This window comes from Myotis lucifugus, unplaced genomic scaffold, assembly GCF_000147115.1.
Source record: "Myotis lucifugus unplaced genomic scaffold, Myoluc2.0 scaffold_18, whole genome shotgun sequence".
Taxonomy (NCBI): Eukaryota; Metazoa; Chordata; class Mammalia; order Chiroptera; family Vespertilionidae; genus Myotis; species Myotis lucifugus.
Window position 1 is genome coordinate 1500306 of NW_005871066.1, and position 18365 is coordinate 1518670.

At 44.0% G+C, this 18365-nt stretch overlaps 2 protein-coding genes across 2 annotated transcripts; one reads left to right on the forward strand and one right to left on the reverse strand.

Moving 5' to 3' along the window:
- Positions 1-5223: 5223 nt before the first annotated feature.
- DNAJB9 (DnaJ heat shock protein family (Hsp40) member B9) lies at positions 5224-9605 on the reverse strand. Its single transcript, XM_006085319.3, has 3 exons — positions 9515-9605; positions 7809-8035; positions 5224-6685 (listed from the first exon to the last, which is right to left on the reverse strand). The coding sequence occupies exons 2-3, from the start codon at positions 8023-8025 to the stop codon at positions 6243-6245; spliced, it is 660 nt and encodes a 219-aa protein (XP_006085381.1). The 5' UTR covers positions 8026-8035; positions 9515-9605; the 3' UTR covers positions 5224-6242.
- A 181-nt stretch (positions 9606-9786) lies between these two features.
- THAP5 (THAP domain containing 5) lies at positions 9787-16612 on the forward strand. Its single transcript, XM_006085320.3, has 3 exons — positions 9787-9964; positions 12926-13118; positions 13915-16612. Exons 1-3 carry the CDS (start codon positions 9885-9887, stop codon positions 14821-14823), a joined length of 1182 nt encoding a protein of 393 aa, XP_006085382.1. The 5' UTR covers positions 9787-9884; the 3' UTR covers positions 14824-16612.
- Positions 16613-18365: the final 1753 nt, after the last annotated feature.

Here is an 18365-nt window from a genome sequence, read left to right on the forward strand (position 1 = left end):
TTTCAGTGAGAACATTGGGAAGCGATGCCCTTTGCTCTTATCGACCATGAATACTGACTGTGAGTCAGTTTATCAGATGATCCGAAATCACGATCAAACATGGCCGCCAAGGGGCAGAGGATGATTGAAAGCAAAGGTGCCCCTGCTGGCAGCTGGCGGCTGGGGGCTGGGGGAGGAAATGCATGAAGGAGAGGAATAGTCTGGAACCTACAGGTAAACTGAGACGGGGAAGTCTGCACCCTGGGGCGGGAGAGAGGAATCTCTGAAAAGGTGTGTCTGCGTGGGGGCTGCATGGGGGCTGCATGGGGCAGCAGAGCAGAGGGGTCAGGGGCCCTGAGGAGGAGGAGCCTGCTGTCATGGTTTTATCCCCAACCAGGAAAATCGCAGCTATAAATGCAGCAGCAGGAGGCCTGGGACAGCCTTGGACTTGCTGCTGCGGATGCTCACCTGTCAGCTTATGTGCTTCGGGCAGGAGCTGTGCCCCGGGCGTGTGGGGACAAGTGGGGATGTGGAAGGCAGTTGCTTATGCTCCTCATGCAGATACGAAAGCCACCGCCACGACTTGCTTAGACAACCCTGGACGGGGGGCCGGGGAGCGAGAGTTACTCCGAGTCCTGGCCACCTCCATCGCCATCTGGAACCATCCTTTTAGACGGCAAGTGCTCGCCACCACCTGCAAGGAGCAAGCGAAGGCGTAGGCAGGAGGCTCCATCCTTGGGGAAGGAAAGTGCTTCTTTCGCAATGACCCTGAGAACTGAAAGGAATGAGGCCAAACTTCATTCTTTGGGTCAGCGCCTCCAGGCAGGGAGGGTCCCCCCCACACCCGCCTCCGCCACCCCCATTTCTCACTTGTATCAGACCCTGTATTCATGGGAGAGGCGAAGGAAGAGGGTTGCAGGGCGGCGAACATCATCAGGCTAATGCAATGTAACTGCTCTGTGTGGATCTGACCCCAGTCTCTCAAGAAGGCAGTGGGCTCCTCTCTGTCCCTCACGCTAGCTCCCTGCCACCGAGGAAGGTCAGCGTTCACTGTGTCCTGTGAATGATCACAGGCCAGAATGTCTGCTGGCTCCCCTCCCCTGACACTCCCCCTTCCCTTTCCCTTTCTTCTGTATCTCAACTTCTCTCTCCAACCTCCCTGCCCATAGAGCTGAACCCTGGCAGCGGGTGCACGCTAACCAGCCATCCAGCCCGCCGGCCCCCATCTCGGCCAAATATTTATTTACAGCCGGTTACGGATGAGATGCTTCAGAACAGAGAAGAGGCACCCCCGCCTCCTCCTGCAGCTTATGTTCCTGAGAGATTGGGGGAAATGCTGCCCTTAAAGGGACAGACACAGTTTGCAGCTGTTACCTGCACGGATCTATAAAGAGAAGGTACTGCATAAAAATTACAAATCTATCCGCACAGTGATTCCTGGCTGGATGCCACTCCTCCAGCAGCAGCCCAGTGAGAGCAGCCAGCGGAGCAAGTGGAATCGGTGCCCATGGCAACCGGCATCCCTGCTTTGAACATGTCAATCCACCCACCACCAGGAAATCACATTCATGGGATGTTTTTCCGCTACAAATAGCTTCTGTTTTCACTTTTTAATGACAGCAATAGATGTTCCTTGCTTTCTGAATTCTTCACGGGGCCGGGGCAAAACGAGGGGGAAAGGGGGATGTTTCAAAATTGTCCTTGAAATTTCAAGCAGCCTTTTTATTGAGGGAAGGGAAGGCGGAGGAGGAGTAAAGGTATGTTAGTCACCACGTGTCCCCACCCCAGGGCCCTGAAAAGTCAAAGGCTTAGGTAGACCCCCTCAGTGATTTGCTTCTCAGCCATTTAAGGAAAGTTTCCTCATCTGGACACATCACTGGTACCTGCCCCACCAGAGCGCAGGGAGGCTGAATTGTTTGCGAGGTGCTAAGGGTAACTGCTAAGGATTAGCAATGAACATTGCTAGTGATGCTCCCTTCGCCACTTCCTTCGGTCCTCCTCAGCCAGGAAATGCTCATTTTATCTGTCTTTCATTGCTCAACTGTGGACCGCAGCTGCGGAAGTTTCTGAACATACTTTAGCAAATAGGTAAGTTCATGAAAAGGGCTAATTCCCTCCAGCCATGGCACCTACACACCCTGTGTGTTTGACAACACGCTCCATGCACGGGGCACAGCGATGGCCAGCGACAGACACAGAGCCATGGGACACGGAGGAGAGAGAAACTGCACAGTGTTCATTGGACACCATGTTGCAGGGCCCGGGCAGTCCACGGCGATAAAGCAAAGCCCAGCCTCCACCTAGTGGGGAAGCGGAGGGGCGGGCGTGGCAAAGGCTATTTGCAAATGTTCGATGTGAAACCGTCCTCCACCCTCCGTTACTTTTGGCAGCTGTCCCAAAGCTCTATGCCAGCTAAATCATGCTTGACAATCATATTTGTTTCTGGCCCAGTAATAGATATTAACAACGTTGTATTCCCTACCACAATGCAAACAACTGCAGACATTTGTAAATTTCCAGCTTCTGCTGTCACAAATGCTAATGAAGCAGCGAAACTAAATGGAAAGGAAGGTCATTTTTTTTCCTCTTTACTAGTAACAGTGGGAAAAAAATGAAGAATTAACCATTTTGAAAAAAGCCTTTTTAACTTTGGGCAATATATTTTTTAATCCACATAATTAAAACAAATACTACATCTTAAACTACAACTCAACAGATATATATACCAAGTGATTTTTTTTTCTCAAATGATTTTTTTAATTAAAAATAATAGCAGCACTAAAGACTACAAAGACTGTATGTTGGGGGGGGGGTTCTATTTGTTTTTTTGTTAATCCTCATCTGAGGATATTTTTTTCCATTGATTTTTAGAGAGAGTGAAAGGGAGGGGAGAGACAGAGAGCGAAACATCAATGAGAGAGAGAGACACATCAATTGGTTACCTCCCATGCACACCCCACCCGGGCATGGGGATCATGCCCTGGACTAGAATCGAACCCAAGACCCTTCAGTCCTTGGGCTGATGCTCTAACACTGAGCACCCGGCTAGAGCTATGTTATGCTTTAATGTGGAAAATAGGTTAAGGCATAGGAAAATAGCATGTGACCATCTCAGACACAGTCAACAAGTAAAAATAAATGTCTGAGTGTGCAGTCTACACCTTCACGTCACTACACAGAGAAACTGGGAAAAGAAAAAAGGCTGGGCTGGCAAAAATGTGGCCAGGGACCAACGTCAAAGGCCCTTAGCCCAGTTACTACTGTGCTTCCATGTGAAATGAAACTGAATTTAAGGTTTCTGCATTTTTATACAGCAGGAACCACATAAGACAGGAAAGGGGGGAAAGGGAAAAGGAGAGGGAAGAAGGAAGTGGAGGGGAGGAAAGAACCTGCACTGAGAAGATGAAAGAGGAGGAGAGATCAACAAATGAGACTGAAAAGGAGCAGCCATCGGGGACGAGAAAAAGCAGCAGCTGCTGTTCTGAGAGCCGCGTGAAGAAAATTCCAGAAGAGTGTTGAACTGTGTGAGGGATGAGGCCTGAGAAATGGCCAATGTACTTGTTACTTGACATTGATTTTACAGTGGAGCTCTTCCAGAACCATGAGGAGATTCGGTGGAGGGGTGGGAATGGAAACTCCTTGGGGAAATTTTGCTACAATGGTGAGCAATGAAACAGCAATTGGACGGGAATGTGAAGTCAAGAGAACATGCTTTCAATGTGGGAGACGGAGCAAAGGGTGGTTTGCTGGAGGGAATGATTGGACAGGAAGTGAACCCTTGGTGAGAGGAGGGGGAGGCATTGCTGGGCACTGATTTGAATTTCTGGAGTTGACGTGACCAGGGCACAGTGGAGGGGCTGGCCTGAGGTGGGAATGTGCCGTGTTCACGGTAGGAACGCCTGCAAAAGCAGAGGGAACGGGGCTGCGACCCGAGGGTGGCGGGAAGCTTGGGGAGTTCTTCCCAGATGACTTGTTTCCTCAATGAAGAAAGACGGCCAGCTACGACTGAGTGGGATGCGTTTATCTTTGTACTTTTCTTTATCCATCTAGGTGGCGTCTCTAACTTCCCCAAGACTGGCTTTCTACAGTCATAATTTTTATGTATTTTCCAGGTGGCAAACCAACACGGAGAAGTCGATGAACACTCTGGGAATAAGGGCTTTCCTGCTCTTGCTCCCTAGGATGCATTCATCACCATGTGCGTGCTCTTAATCATAAGTATCCTATTTTTATGATCCAGCTTTAATCTGGAGCTGCATGTTCATAACAAAGAAAAGCAAGGCAATACTATACACATGTACCATAACTCTCTTCAGATCACTCTTCGAATAAATTTGATCTTTTGCCCGTATCACACTTTTACTTTTGTACACTTGGATATGGCTAAGGGTACTCAGTGCAAATGGTTCCACAGTCCAGTAAATTTGACAAATAAAACTTAGTACTTCTACTAGATTCAAGATATAGATTAGCATGTTGGGAGCTTACAGCAGCCCACTGAAACAGTATTCTGGGACCCAAATTTCCCATGTGTTGGGGGAGAGGTTCCCCCACCCACAAGGTGATGCTCCAGGTCCCGGCTGTCCTACAATCCAACTCACTTCGGATGCTCTGCTTCAGTGCCAATGGCAAGCCCACAGTGTTACCTGTGTTCTGACCAACTGGCAACAGATGAAAGGTTCCTGTGATCACCTTTGCAGAGCCAAAAGGGGGTTAAAAAAAAAAAAAAAAGAGTGGGGGGTTCATATAAATGTTCAAAATGGGGAAAAAAGGAAGACTATCAGGTCCTGGAGAAAAGGGAACAGATGCTAACAGTATAAAAATAATCCTTAAAGTTAATCCCCCTCACTTATTTTGTTTGATAGGCTACAAAGAATCCTCAGACCAAAATTCAAGGTATGGCTATTTTCTTATTATCAAACACATCAACTTAATTTCCAGGAAATTCAAGTATGTAAATATAAACTGACCTTCAATGATCATTACCAAGTGGAGTTTTATGCAAAGCCTCTGCTTTTTCCCCGCCTGGTCTAAAGAGGAATGACTCAATGGCATGAATACCTGGTTCCTAGCAAGCAAAATACACCAAAAATATAATTCACAAAATCTTCCAACTACCAAAATATGTGAGGGAAGATGAAAGAAAGCAAGATAACTTCTGGAATATGGTTTGTGATCAGCGTAAGCATACCTTCAGAATTGCAGAGTAAACTTTTAACAAAGAAATGACACCAGAGAACATTATATATTGTAAATATTGTATTTCTCTCACTCACACACATTGTATGAGACATTTACTACTTTTAAAATGTATCCATAGGATTAATACTCATACGGAGTATAATGTGGGAAAGTGCGGAACTAAAGAAATAAGTCTATCTGAAAACAAAAGCACACATTTCTTAGAATTTAAAAATATTGCACATAATAAGGTTGAGCAGAAATTACTGTTTTTATGAACAGAATGAGGTATTAGTCAATTCCTAGATAAAGATGAATGCAAAGAAGAGGAAACACACATACAGAAAAACATAAATCCGTATTAAGACATAGAGAGCCAACAATTAAGAAAGAAATGTGAAAAGATATGTGAAGTAGCTATGATTCCAACCTTACAAAATCATTAGCCAGGGGCCAAACACGTAACAATCTCTTGGCAATATTTCACAACTTCCCAACTTTTTTCAGCACAAGTGACTACGAGCAGCACAATCATTTCCTTTACTCCAATGGCCCCGTGGTAAATACTAAACCACGCCTTCCGAAGCGTTCAGTGGAAGTTTACCAAGGCACTGCTCTCACTTAACGACTCACTGTCCAGTTCCACGTACACTCAGCAACTCACGTCAGCCATGCTACAGGGCATGCAATTTCAAGTTAGCAAAGGTTTCACTGCAAAAATCATTCAAGTTCATACAACTTAAATCTAAAATAAATTTAAGAGTTTAACCTTTAAATATAAATCAGGCAAACTCATTCCTTTCCTGGTAATAAAACTGGCCACAGGTGGAGAAAAAAGACCAGGCAAAATTACATCTCTGTTTTCTTTTCCAAGACCCTTTACTAATCAGAGAAATTAATAATTAACAATTTCTCTACTAACTGAACGTTAATTTGTCAAAAACAATTTAAATATATTTAACAGCTGTATCAAGTTAAGTGAAATCATGCACTTGTCAAAACAGTTCACAGAAAACTGTTTTGCATCATAGATATTGAAGAACAGTCAACTAGCTGGGCTTTGTGAGAACCAAGAACATGAACTACTGCCCTGAACAGTCAGTGTATGTAGTGACCATGTTTCCTCTGCGCTGAGTGACAGTCCTGCAGTGCTTGCTAGATCCATGGAATCTATTCTCAGGGTGCCGGCCAGTGGGGTCGAAGCCACTGAAAGAGAACATCTTCTCCATGTCTTCAAACACGTCATCAAACAGTCCCCCTCCGAAAGAAAACTCCTGGAAGTGATGCCTCTGTCTACTAGAGCCATCCTGGCGTGTCTGGAAGTGATTTTCAAAGTGCTTCTTAGACCGAGTGTTTTGGTTTTGACCAAAGAAACCAAAGTCTTTGAATAAGTCATCGAAATTGAAGTTAAATGACTGCTCGAAAGGACTTCCACTGCCCCTTTGTCCTTTGCCATTAGTGAAAGCACTGTGTCCAAGAGAGTCATACTCTTTTCGCCTATTAGCATCTGACAGTGTTTCATAGGCTGAAAGAAATAAAGATACTTTAGTAACAAGATTACATACCTCTTCAATAAGTACATTCAACTCTATTTTAGAGGCTTTCACATAAGTAAAACCAAAGTATACAAAAATAAGAATAAATGACCAACGATATGAGACCCGAGGCAGGAAGGCATGGAACAGACTGATATACCTTGATGTGGGGTTGGGGGACAAGAAGAGAGAAACCGAAGGACTTATATGCATACCCCATGGACAGGGGCAATATGGTGGTGAAGACCTGGGGGGGCGGGCGCTGGGGTGGGGGGGAGAAATAGGGGATACCTGTAATACTATCAACAATAAAAAATATATTAAAAAAAGAATACAGTTAAAGTTACAAAAGGCAGGACTTTGTCTTGTTCATTGCATACTATAAGCAATTAGCACAATGCATGCTCCTAGTAAATATCCAATAAATATTTGTTAAATGAATGCTACCATAGCTACAAATAAATGGGGGCAACAATCACAGTTATTCTTCATATTATTTGGGTAAAATCATTACTTCTATTAAAGAATTTGATGGTCAAATATAACGAATTAAGAGGAATCAGATTTTTCACTTCCGTGGTAAAGTAAATATTTAACTCCAACTCCTTACTCAGTTATCTCCCCCCATTAATTACTGAATGTTCAGGAGATGCAATTTATTTTAGAACTGGTCTTAAGTAAAAATTTGTTTCATACTGTTCCTTTAAAGACAAATCTGGCTTTGTAATATAGATCAAGGAAGGCAAAAAAAAAAATACCAAGGCATTTCAGTCTATTTAAATTTTTTACATCTAATATTTTTTTGTATTTAATCTCCATACTTAAACATTGTTTCATAAGTTAGTTTATAAGTATTGGGTAGCAAAAATTCCTTTTGACACAGAAACAATAAGCAATTTTACAAATAATAAAATCAATTTTCAACACATTTAGATCTGTATGCCAATAAAAAAATACCACCATTTTATCCCCCATTCAGGAATCAGTTATCCGCTATGTTGAAATGTAGCTCCCACCCCCCTCCCATCTCCCTCTTCAATACAGACACCCTCCTTAGCTATGGCTCCTTTACTGTAAACACTCGTGAGGCCTCGGAGCCAGGCACCGACTTACCTTCTGCAATCTCCCTGAACTTTGCTTCCGCATCAGGGCTCTTATTTTTGTCAGGATGGTACTTCATGGCCAATTTGTGAAAGGCCTTCTTGATTTGGCGCTCCGATGCCGATTTTGGCAAACCTAAGATATCATAGTAGCTTTTGGAGGCCAGAATTAATTCCGTTATCATTAAAATGCAGATGGCAAAAGTGAAAACCGACTGGGGAGTAGCCATTTCCAATATCCTGAAAGAGAAAAGAAAGACAACGTTAACCTGGAGCTCATCCTAACACTTTCTTCCAAGAGAAACCCGATAAACTTGTAGGGCACAGGGCAGCCTGCCCCTGACCCCGTTCCTTCCCTTATGCGGGCTCCCCTGCCCTGGCCTCGGCTGTCACCTCCTCCAGAGCAAATGCGATGCGGCCGATTGAGAAAAACATGTGTCTGCCTGTCCCCTAACAGAGCAGGCCACACACAGACACAGAAATACCCCACAACTGACTTTTCCCAGTTACTGTTGTGGGAAAAGATGGGCAATCCGGACAATATCCTTTAAAAGGACCTCAAGCTTCAGGAATTCATGCTCTAAGGGAGTGAGAACAGTAGTTCAGCTTCAGGGAAAAGGGAAAAGTGGTGCATTACCGGCCGCGAAGCTCTCGGCCCGCACTTCCCTGGGGAACCCCGGGCTGCCAACACCGACTCTCAGCCGCACAGCAAGGCCGGGGCGGCGACGCGGGGAAGGCAGGCATTTTCCCAGCTGCCGGGTCCCCAGGATTAAACACGGTCAACACGTCGGGGGCCCCCCCGCAGTGAGCAGAATGCAGACCCTGAGGTTCCGGCGGAGGCTGCTGGGAGCTTCCCGGCGGCCGGGCAGGCAGTCCCCTAACCTTAGGGGAGACTCAGCTCCCAGGCCTCGCGGGTGCAGACGTCACGAGGGAGGAGGGCTGCGCAGCCCAGGGGTCCCCGACAACCGATGATGACATCCGCGGCTGACGAAAGACACCGGGGTTCGGGGAGACGCCTGCCCTCCTCCCCCGCGGCCCTCGCGGGGCGTGATGAGCAGGTGGAACCCTGCTCCCCGCCCCCAGTCACGGCCACGGGCACCCAGGGGTCAAGCACGAACTCCGAGGCTTAGAGGACACGGCCGAGGCCGCGGCTCTGCGGGGGGTCCCGGCCGCAGGAAGCACAGTGTAGGCGTAACAAACGCCATTCCCGTCGCCACCGAATGTCTAACCCTTTTTAGGAGCCGGACTTCTGCATCGCACCGACTTCCATGCCCGAGAGGGACCCGCCCGACGGCAGCCCGGGCCCGGTACCGGAGGCGGCGGCCCGCAGGGTGGGACGGTGCAGCCTCCGCCAGAGGCGCCGACCCATGCCCCGCCCGTCCGGGCGCCGCCTCCGGGCAGACCGCCGCCCCGGCTCCCTTCCCCGGACGAGCAGTCCGACGCCCCAAAGCGACGCGCACTCCTCAGCGGTTCGACCGCCCCCTCCTCCCCATAACCTCCCTCAAGGACCCCAGGCCGCCCCGAGCCCTCCGGCCACCGCGGGGGACGAGGAGGCCGTCATCCCACAAAGGCCGCTCCAAGCCCCGGGACGCGCCAAACCCCGCGCCCCCCGGCGGCTGCGGCTGCGACGGGCTTCGCACAGAGGCTCGGCCCAGCCCCTCACTCGGACCGGAGTCCCCCCGGAGCCGGCGCGCGCCCCGCGGCCGCTGGGACACCTACCTCGCCCTCCTGCCTTCACCGCCACCCCGTTCCCTCTCCGCCGGCTCCCGACTGGCGCGCAGCAGGCGTCCCACCTCCTAAGACCTACACGAAACGCTCCCCCATTGGCTCCTGCCGCCCCACGTGACCGTGGCGCCCTACGCGCACGTGGAAAACTGTTGTTGCTGTTCAGCCTATGCGTCACTTCCGGATCCACCCCCCCGAGGGGGCGGTGCTGAAGCCCGCAGAAGCGGAAGTGACTCGCCGTGGGCGGTGTCTTCCTCTACCCAGTCCGCGCGCAGGCGCGGTGGCGCGGGCGGCCTGGGGTTGAGGAGGAGGGCCCACCTGTGCCCGAGTCCGCCGGGTCTTACTCGCGGGCCGCGCCGGAGCGATGCCTCGCTATTGCGCAGCGATTTGCTGTAAGAACCGGCGGGGACGGAACAGTAAGGACCGCAAGCTGAGTTTTTACCCGTGAGTAGTCCCTAGAGCAGAAGTGTCAGCCTTGCCTTGGGGCCGCGGGGTTAGGGCGTTTGGGGTAGGGGTTCCGGGTGTTCCGGGGCGCGGCCTGGCCCTGCGGGAGCGGGGCGTGAAGGCTCGAGCTCTATCTGGACGCGCTCTCGCTGGGCCAGGACGCCGGGCCCGCTACGGGGACAGGGGCCTGTTGGGGTGTTGACAGCGCCCTGGAAACAGACAGGTCTGCCAGGCGGTTCTCAGAGCGGTGCCCCGCCTCCCGGACCCATTGCATGGACCTCACACCTGCCCACCGGGAGGGGGCACTCCAGGTCCTTTACTGGCCGCGAGCTGGGTCATGGGTGTCCTTTAATGCCACCTTCCCCAAGGAAACGGGGCCTTTCCGGACGGAGGGGGTGGGGGCCACCAGATATTTCCATGCAAGTCCGTCCTCATTCTTCGGAAGAACCGGAAGGCAGTCTTGTGTCCTAGTTTGTGGAGTCCACACTTGATAGATTCGGATCCTGGCCCCACTAACCAGCGAATGATTTCAACCCACTGGGCTTATGATCGCTCATCTGTAAAGGGACTGGGGCTGTAATAGTTCCTAATTCACACTTAATTGCCGGAAGCCAGTCCATCCTTGCTGCTTGACACAGTTGCTGCAGGGAATAAACATCTGCACAGCATATGTTTCAAGGTACCTGGTGTATATGGCATACTGTTCTTAATATGTTTGCTCCCCTTCTTAGCGCTATGTGTTTTAACCAAGGTCACCTCTCTGAGAAAGGTTGTTTCCCCAGGTGGGGATTTTTCCCTGGAGTTAGGGATTAACAGGACTAAGGAAGGGAATAAATCAGCAAAACCCCTTAAGTGCCAGGCAGGGAGTTAATCACTTTAACTACAAACAATCACGCTTAAGCTAAATAATCTTTATTTAGGATAATCTCCTTCAGTTACTTCCTTGTAGCTTAACAGAACAATAGAGTAGTGACCTTGGAATGGCGATAACAAACGCCCTAACCTTTGGAATAGAATGGATAGGATTAAACTCAACTGGTATAAATACAGATGTAACAGGAGAATAAAGGTAGAACCTGGCTAGGCAGCTGATCAACTGAATGCTGTCTCTGTGTCATTCCTTCTTCACCAACTCCGTCCACACCTTTGGGAACCCCTGGACCTGCTGGGGCTGGATCCCAACACTTAATGTGTAAAGGGATAAATCAGCACTGGGCACGCACTTCATGCTCAAATGGAAAGCAACATATTTAGAATATTCTGTTTCCTTTTTTCCTGTGTTTGAAAATAGTTCACTTTAGCTCTAACCCGGCTGCCTCTCTTCAATCCGAGCCCCCCCCCCCCCACACACACACACACACACACTTATTTTCTGAAGCCTGTTTTACTTCAGGCCTGAAGCTCCCTGTTCGGGAATGACAACGCCTAAGGCACATTATTGGGATTGGGGGGATGGAGAGCCCTGCTTTTTGTATGAAAAACCTTATGTTGTTACTATTTTTTAAAAGGAGATTATTATGTAATATGTGTCTTGGGATGTGTTCTTGTAAAATCATTGAAAGAAAAATAAATGACTGTTAAGTGTTTAATACAGTTTAATCCAAATTCATTTACCTATTTAGACTGGCAAGGAAAAGTTTTCTGTAAAAGTCTGCCGTTAGTCTAGTTTTGCTTATAAAAAACATTGCCGTCTGCCAGAGCTTACTCTAAAGTAAGGCCACTGTCAGTACACATATAAAGAGCTATCAACTTTCTCTGTCTTTTCTGTTTCATTCGTTTCATATTATAAAATAGATCTGAGTCTGTCTTTTCTCAAGGACATGTTTTGTTCTTTTCTTGTGTCATTTTCTCTTTCAGAACTTGAATTTTAGAGGTCCCAGTTCATTGGTTATAGGAAGCCTAGGAATTTTGGACTATATTACATGCGGATAGAATTGAGGGTGATTCTGGTAAAGAGAATGGAATATTAGTATCTTAAAAGACTTGGTGTTCATTTTATTGTCAGCTAAACCATTTGAGTTAACTTCTCCTTGTTTTAAAAATATTAACATAGCCCAGCTGGTGTGGCTCAGTGATTGAGCTTCAACCTGTGAATCAAGAGGTCAAGGTTTGATTCCTGGTCAGGGCACATGCCGGGGTTACTGGCTCAATCCCCAGTAGGGAGCGTGCAGGAGGCAGCTGATCAGTGATTCTCTCTCATCGTTGATGTTTCTATCTCTCCCTCTCCCTTCCTCTCTCTGAAATCAATAAAAATATATTTACACACACACACACACACACACACACACACACACACATACATATACCCTAGAGGCCCCATGCATGAATACCTGCACTGATGCATGAATACCTGCACTGGTGGGCCGGCTATTGGGAGGGGCCACAGGAGGTTGGCTGGACGGCCCCGCCCCCATAGGGCCAGTTGGCCAGCTACAGTGCTTGTCATAACTGGTCGTTTGGCTTTTATATATATACACATATGTACATATATATATATATAAACATAAATAAGAGCCTAAAGCTTAATATTTTTAAACATTATAGACAAGAAATTGTTTCATTTGTAGTATTAGTATGAAATACATTTGAATAGGACTTTGTAGTTTATACAAAGCTCTTTCCTAGTTCTAGGCAAACTACACAACAAAATAAAAGTAGAACATAATTCACAGAAAATATGAATAGATTTTTTTTGTTGTTGGGAGACATGTGTTTATTTGAAGGAACTCTGAGCTTTGTTTTACCAGCCCTTCTGCTCAGACAAAGCTCTGCCTGCACATCTTCCATCTTCGTCTTCTTCGCTGCAGAGCTGATGTGGTGTAATTGTCACGAAGGTGCTCTTATGTTTGAGTTTGGTTGTCTTGCTCTTGCAGCACTTGATGCATAGATTACCTATACACGCAGGCCTGGAATCTGGCAAAATTGTAAAAATATAGCAAAATTTTCCTTTTTTAATTTCAGGTTTCCTCTACATGACAAAGAAAGACTTGAAAAATGGTTAAAGAACATGAAACGAGATTCTTGGATGCCCAGTAAATACCAGTTCCTGTGTAGTGACCATTTCACTCCTGACTCTCTTGACATCAGATGGGGGATTCGATATTTGAAACAAACTGCAATTCCAACAATATTTTCTTTGCCTGAAGACAGTCAGGTATTGGAGGCGGGGCAAGAGGGGAGAAAGCTGAACAGGGGGGTGGATTGCAGAGTGGCAGGTAATTAGGTGGAAGGCAGGAGAAGGAAAGAAAGATAAGTGCTGGGGAAACGGATACTTGAGCAAAAGAAAATTAATTGATGCTTTTACTAAACATGATAAACTTTTAAAACTTTAAACCATTGTGAAGCATAGCTTAAGAGGAGCAAAATAAATAGCAGACGTAAGTCATTAACTCATAAGTTAATGATCTAAGATATTTTTACTGGTCTTTGAGTGATCTGAAATGTTTCCATCATATATTGAGGATGCTAAATGCTTTTTAAAAAACACTTGAAAGTCTACTTGAATTATATAGTTAGAATTTTTTTTAACTGAATAAACTTGCTTGGCCAATATACTGCTTAAAGTTGTAATTAAGTATTCAACACTGACTAATAAGAGAACAAGCCTAATAAGGACATCTTTTTTAGTATTTGAAAGTATACTAAAAATATATTTTAGTATACAGTGGGGCCTTGACTTACGAGTGTCCTGACTAACGAGTTTTTTTGAGATACGAGCCGAGCCATCTCTCGGCCGATTTTTTGCTTTGAGTTGCAAGCTCAAAAAAATTCGGGTTACGAGTCAGCTTCAGATACCCCACCGCTAGTTGGCGCAGCAGTGATTTGACATACGAGTAATTTGAGTTATGAGCTCCATCACGGAACGAATTAAACTCGTAAGTCAAGGCCCCACTGTATTTAGTATATACTAAAAATATATAAAAATAATATTTGAAAATATTATTTTCTAGGAAAAAGACCCTTCCAAAAACAACTGGCAGAAGAAAAAAATAGAGTATGAGAAAGATGTGTGCCTGAAAGCCAAGTCACAAGAATCATTTGCATCAAAAGAGCCAAAGAAAAATACAGTTAATACAGGAGTCCTCCCTGAACATGCAGAATCACTACATTCATCTGCGTTGGTGAAGCCACCAGCTCCAAAAGCAGGAAGTATACACAATAACATATTAACTCTTAATCTAGTTAAACTGGAAGACACTGGAAAACCAGAATCTACACTGGAAACATCAATTAACCAAGACATAGGTGGTTTTCACACATCTTTTGAGAATCTAAATTCGACAACTATTACTTTGACAACTTCACATTCAGAAAGTATTCAGCAGTCTTTGGAAACCCAAGAAGTGCTTGAAATAACTACCAATCATCTTGCTAATCCAAACATTATAAATAATTCAGTGGAAATTAAGTCAGCACAGGAAAATTCATTCTTACTCAGCACAATTACCCAAACGGTTGATGAATTAAACCCAAATAAAGAATCTGTCATTGCCATTTATGTACCCACAGAGAGTTCCAAACCTACAATTAATTCTTTTATGCCTGTCCAAAAAGAAACTGTAGAAATGGAAGACACAGACAGTGAAGACTCCTGTAAGGAGCTAGACTATGAGACAGGAGTCTTACAACTTGAACATTCTTACTGCAGACAGGATATAAATAAGGAGCATCTTTGGCAGAAAGTCTGTAAACTACATTCAAAGATTACTCTTCTTGAGCTACAAGAGCAACAGACTCTAGGGAGATTGAAGTCTTTGGAAGCTCTTATAAGGCAGCTAAAACAGGAGAACTGGCTCTCTGAAGAAAATGTCAAGATTATAGAAAACCATTTCACAACATATGAAGTTACTATGATATAAAGGCATCTCAAAGCTATGACTTTCATGTAAGCATTTTGCAGCCAAACCAGATTATATGTAAAGTGAACTTTTTCCTGCATAAATTTCTCTGCTTAACGAAGGTCAAAAAGTGCCGTAACATTATGAACTGTGTCCTGTTCTTATAGTGCTCATTTTTTTTTTTAGAAAAACTAGAGTGTTGTTGCACTGTAGATAAAAAGTTCTATTACTGGGTCATTTCCAAATTAGAGTTAAAATATAGTGAATAAGTAATATGAGTTTGTCCTAAGATGAGAGAACACGGATATGGTAAAAATAAATAAATAAAATGAAAGGGGGGAAAAAGCCCAGAATAAAAGGATCAGGCCTGGTTCTATCGTTGGCATATGACTTAGGCAAGTTACTTATCAAGATTGAGCCTCAGTCTCTAACCTGTAGAATAAGGGCACTTATGAGATCTCTAATGAAGTCTGTTCCCTTATAGTTCCTTCCTGTTCCAGTCAGATACTTTTACTAGAACAACTTTTCTATAAGGTAATCTGTACTTACATAATACTGGGTGTGGGCCAGAATTTGAAATTATTAACGATTGAATTATCCTCAATATTTGTGGAATTCTATGCTGTTTGACCTTTTGGCTAAAGTTATCCATAATAACAAAAGGAAAATATTCCTTTTATAATTTGATTCCAGTTGAACTAAAATGAGGAACTACCATTAGTCCAGTTCTTAGGAAAGGCACTTTAAACTTAAAAGAATGTGTATTTCAGTACCTTATATGAGGTTGACCATAATTATACATAGTCATTTAAACTTCTTCACATCCTATATTTAAGATTATAATTTATAAACCAAAAATTTCAATGAGGTTCATTTTTTAAATATATATTACTATATTTTAGAAATCAGTTTGTATCTATTTAATATGTATAGCTTTTTAAAATGTGTGCTTGTGTTATTTTTTAAATTCCAGAATAATAGAGTAATACTTAATACTATAAATTCCCATTTATGAATATTTTATTAAAATTTATATGAAAGAAATTATAGATATGTCATGATGACCATCAGGAGAGAAGTAGGAAAAATCAGTGATGAGATATAAACAAAAAATACTGCATATATTCATATGAATTTAAGAAAAAATATAAAAGCAAAAACAGTGGTAACAATGAAAAATCAGTGATCTCTTCAAATTGGCAGTTAGTATAATTAAATATGTTACTATTTATGGTATTGAGCAAGTTTCTATAAATATGATTAGTGTTTTTTTTAAATTAGGTTGGCAAACGACATTTTCTTTTATATAAAAAATGCTATTATCTTGAGGGACAGCTTTGACAAATCTATAAGGTAGCAATTATGTTTTTGGTCCTGGAAAATAGGAGCTCAATAAATATTAGTGGACTGCACAGCAAATAGTATACCAACAGTTCTGTAAATGCATGGTGATTATTTTTGGCTATTGCTTACTTTTTTCAGGCTAATACAAGTAGCTGGTGTTATATGAATATATGTTAGCTAGTTATAAAAAGTTGATTAGAGGTATTCTTATTGGGTGACCACGGGGGGGAAAACTTAACATTTTACATAAATTAAGAAATTTGGTAGATTTAATATGTTACTTTTAAGTATTCCCATGTTGCATTTTGCTAATACTTCTTTAAAATTAATACAGATGAAAATGGCCTTTGTAAATCATCTAAAAATGTTACAACTCAGTTTATCACTGTATTCCTTGTAACTTCTATTTGTTTAAGGTTATTTAGCTTTATTTCTTTAAACTTAATAAATCATAATATTTAAGATATTTGCTTGGCTTGTCTATATTCAGTTTTGGATGTTCTTAACCTGTTAATCTCTAAATGTTTTGGGGGGTTCTAGCCAAGTTTATTTTTTACTGGATTATTATAGGAATCACTTAGCTACTTTTCAGTCCCCCACTTCCATATCATCCTGACTGCTGTCAGCTTTTACCCTGAGCTATAAATCTGTCACACACACACCGCTTAACTATGTTATTTCATATTTCCTGGAAAATAAAATTTAATGTTCAAAGTACACTGTGTCAAAAAAAGTAAATTCATAGATTAAATTTTCTTGATTATTGGACAAAAATTGCTTAAGATGACAACTATAATTCAAAATGCACAGTGATATATAGGACCGTCCTCACTGAAGCAGGAGCCAGTGTTGGAGCAAGCCCTAATCTTTTCTTTTTTCTGTGAGTGGTTCAGGTGTTCCATTAGTTGAAATGCATAGCATTTGAATATGCACAACAGACTAGAATATCATGAATGTGGAATAAGTACTTCTATTGAGCTTGCTAACTTGCTTAGTCTGGTTGAGAATGAACTCACTGACATGAGACAAGAACGCATCTGCACCATCGATGAACAAGGAGTCAGCTCCGTGGTGTGGTGTTAAAATAACAAGTTTTTGAGCGAGTGAGAAGGGAAGGGCTCAATATTCAGGCTTTTCAAAGAATCCCCAGAAAGTCAATAAAGCATGCCCTCTCCTCTTTGGAAGATGAGTATGTTCAGGAGACACTTGTTTTTGCCTTGCTAACATTTGGTGCTTTGGAGTCTGAAACACCTTTCGGCACATGGACTTTCAGTGCACCTGTTTGGTTGCATTAATTTGGGGAATGACAAACGCACGGGAACCATGTGGAACCTAGGAAGGGCTCAGAGGACTGAAAAACCTGGCTTCCCTCATGAATATGATCTAGTCTCCTTTGTCAGTAGGCAGAAGTGCATTGCTGGGTATCACCACAGAAATCCATGTTTAAGAAAAGCACTGTAAAAAGCCTTTGAGAAAAAAGAAGAGCCAGTCCACGTCACAGTGGGTAAGCTGCTCACTCCTTAGCAGCAGCAAGATACTGAGGGTGGAGAGGCACCATCAAGAATAGGAAGGGAGCACTTGGTTTTAACAAACATTTGCCATGGGAGAAATTGCTTGCAAATTTACATAGAATGGCCCCACAAGCCTCTGCTCTGTCTTCTCCTTTTGTCAATCTGGACAGATCTGAAATTAGAACTTTGGGAAAGGGTGGCGGGGGGGGGGGGGGAGAGGGGAAATGGGGGATGGGGTGAGAGAGGAAAGTCCTATATATATCACTGAAGAATCAGTTCAAATATCACCTTTATTAAAGTGGTCTCACACACACACACCAGTTGTTCACCATGTCCTTCACAAACTATACTAATAAAAGGGTAATATGCTAATTAAACTGGACAGGCAAACTGCCTTTCCCGACGTCCTTCCGGATGAAGTTTCGCTCAGTCCCGATCTGCCAGACCCCAGCAGCCAGCTAACCTACCAGTCAGAGCATCTGCCCCCTGGTGGTCATAGTGAGTGGTTGAGCGGCGTTAGCATATCATTAGCATATTACACTTCGATTGGTTGAACGGACGACTGGAAGACCGGACACTTAGCATATTAGGCTTTTATTATATAGGATCATTTTTTTTTTTTTTTAATAATAATTTTTATTTCTTAAAGTATTACAAATAGTATTACATATGTCTCCTTTTTTCCCTCCCCTCCCTTCCCCTTCCCTC

Coding starts and splice junctions, on each gene's coding strand:
- DNAJB9 (XM_006085319.3), bottom strand. CDS start 8,025: ATGGCTACTCCCCAGTCGGTTTTCACTTTTGCCATCTGCATTTTAATG. Junction 6,686..7,808: donor GTTCAGGGAGATTGCAGAAG/GTAAGTCGGTGC, acceptor TATTTCTTTCAG/CCTATGAAACACTGTCAGAT.
- THAP5 (XM_006085320.3), top strand. CDS start 9,885: ATGCCTCGCTATTGCGCAGCGATTTGCTGTAAGAACCGGCGGGGACGG. Junction 9,965..12,925: donor CGCAAGCTGAGTTTTTACCC/GTGAGTAGTCCC, acceptor TTTTAATTTCAG/GTTTCCTCTACATGACAAAG. Junction 13,119..13,914: donor CTTTGCCTGAAGACAGTCAG/GTATTGGAGGCG, acceptor ATTATTTTCTAG/GAAAAAGACCCTTCCAAAAA.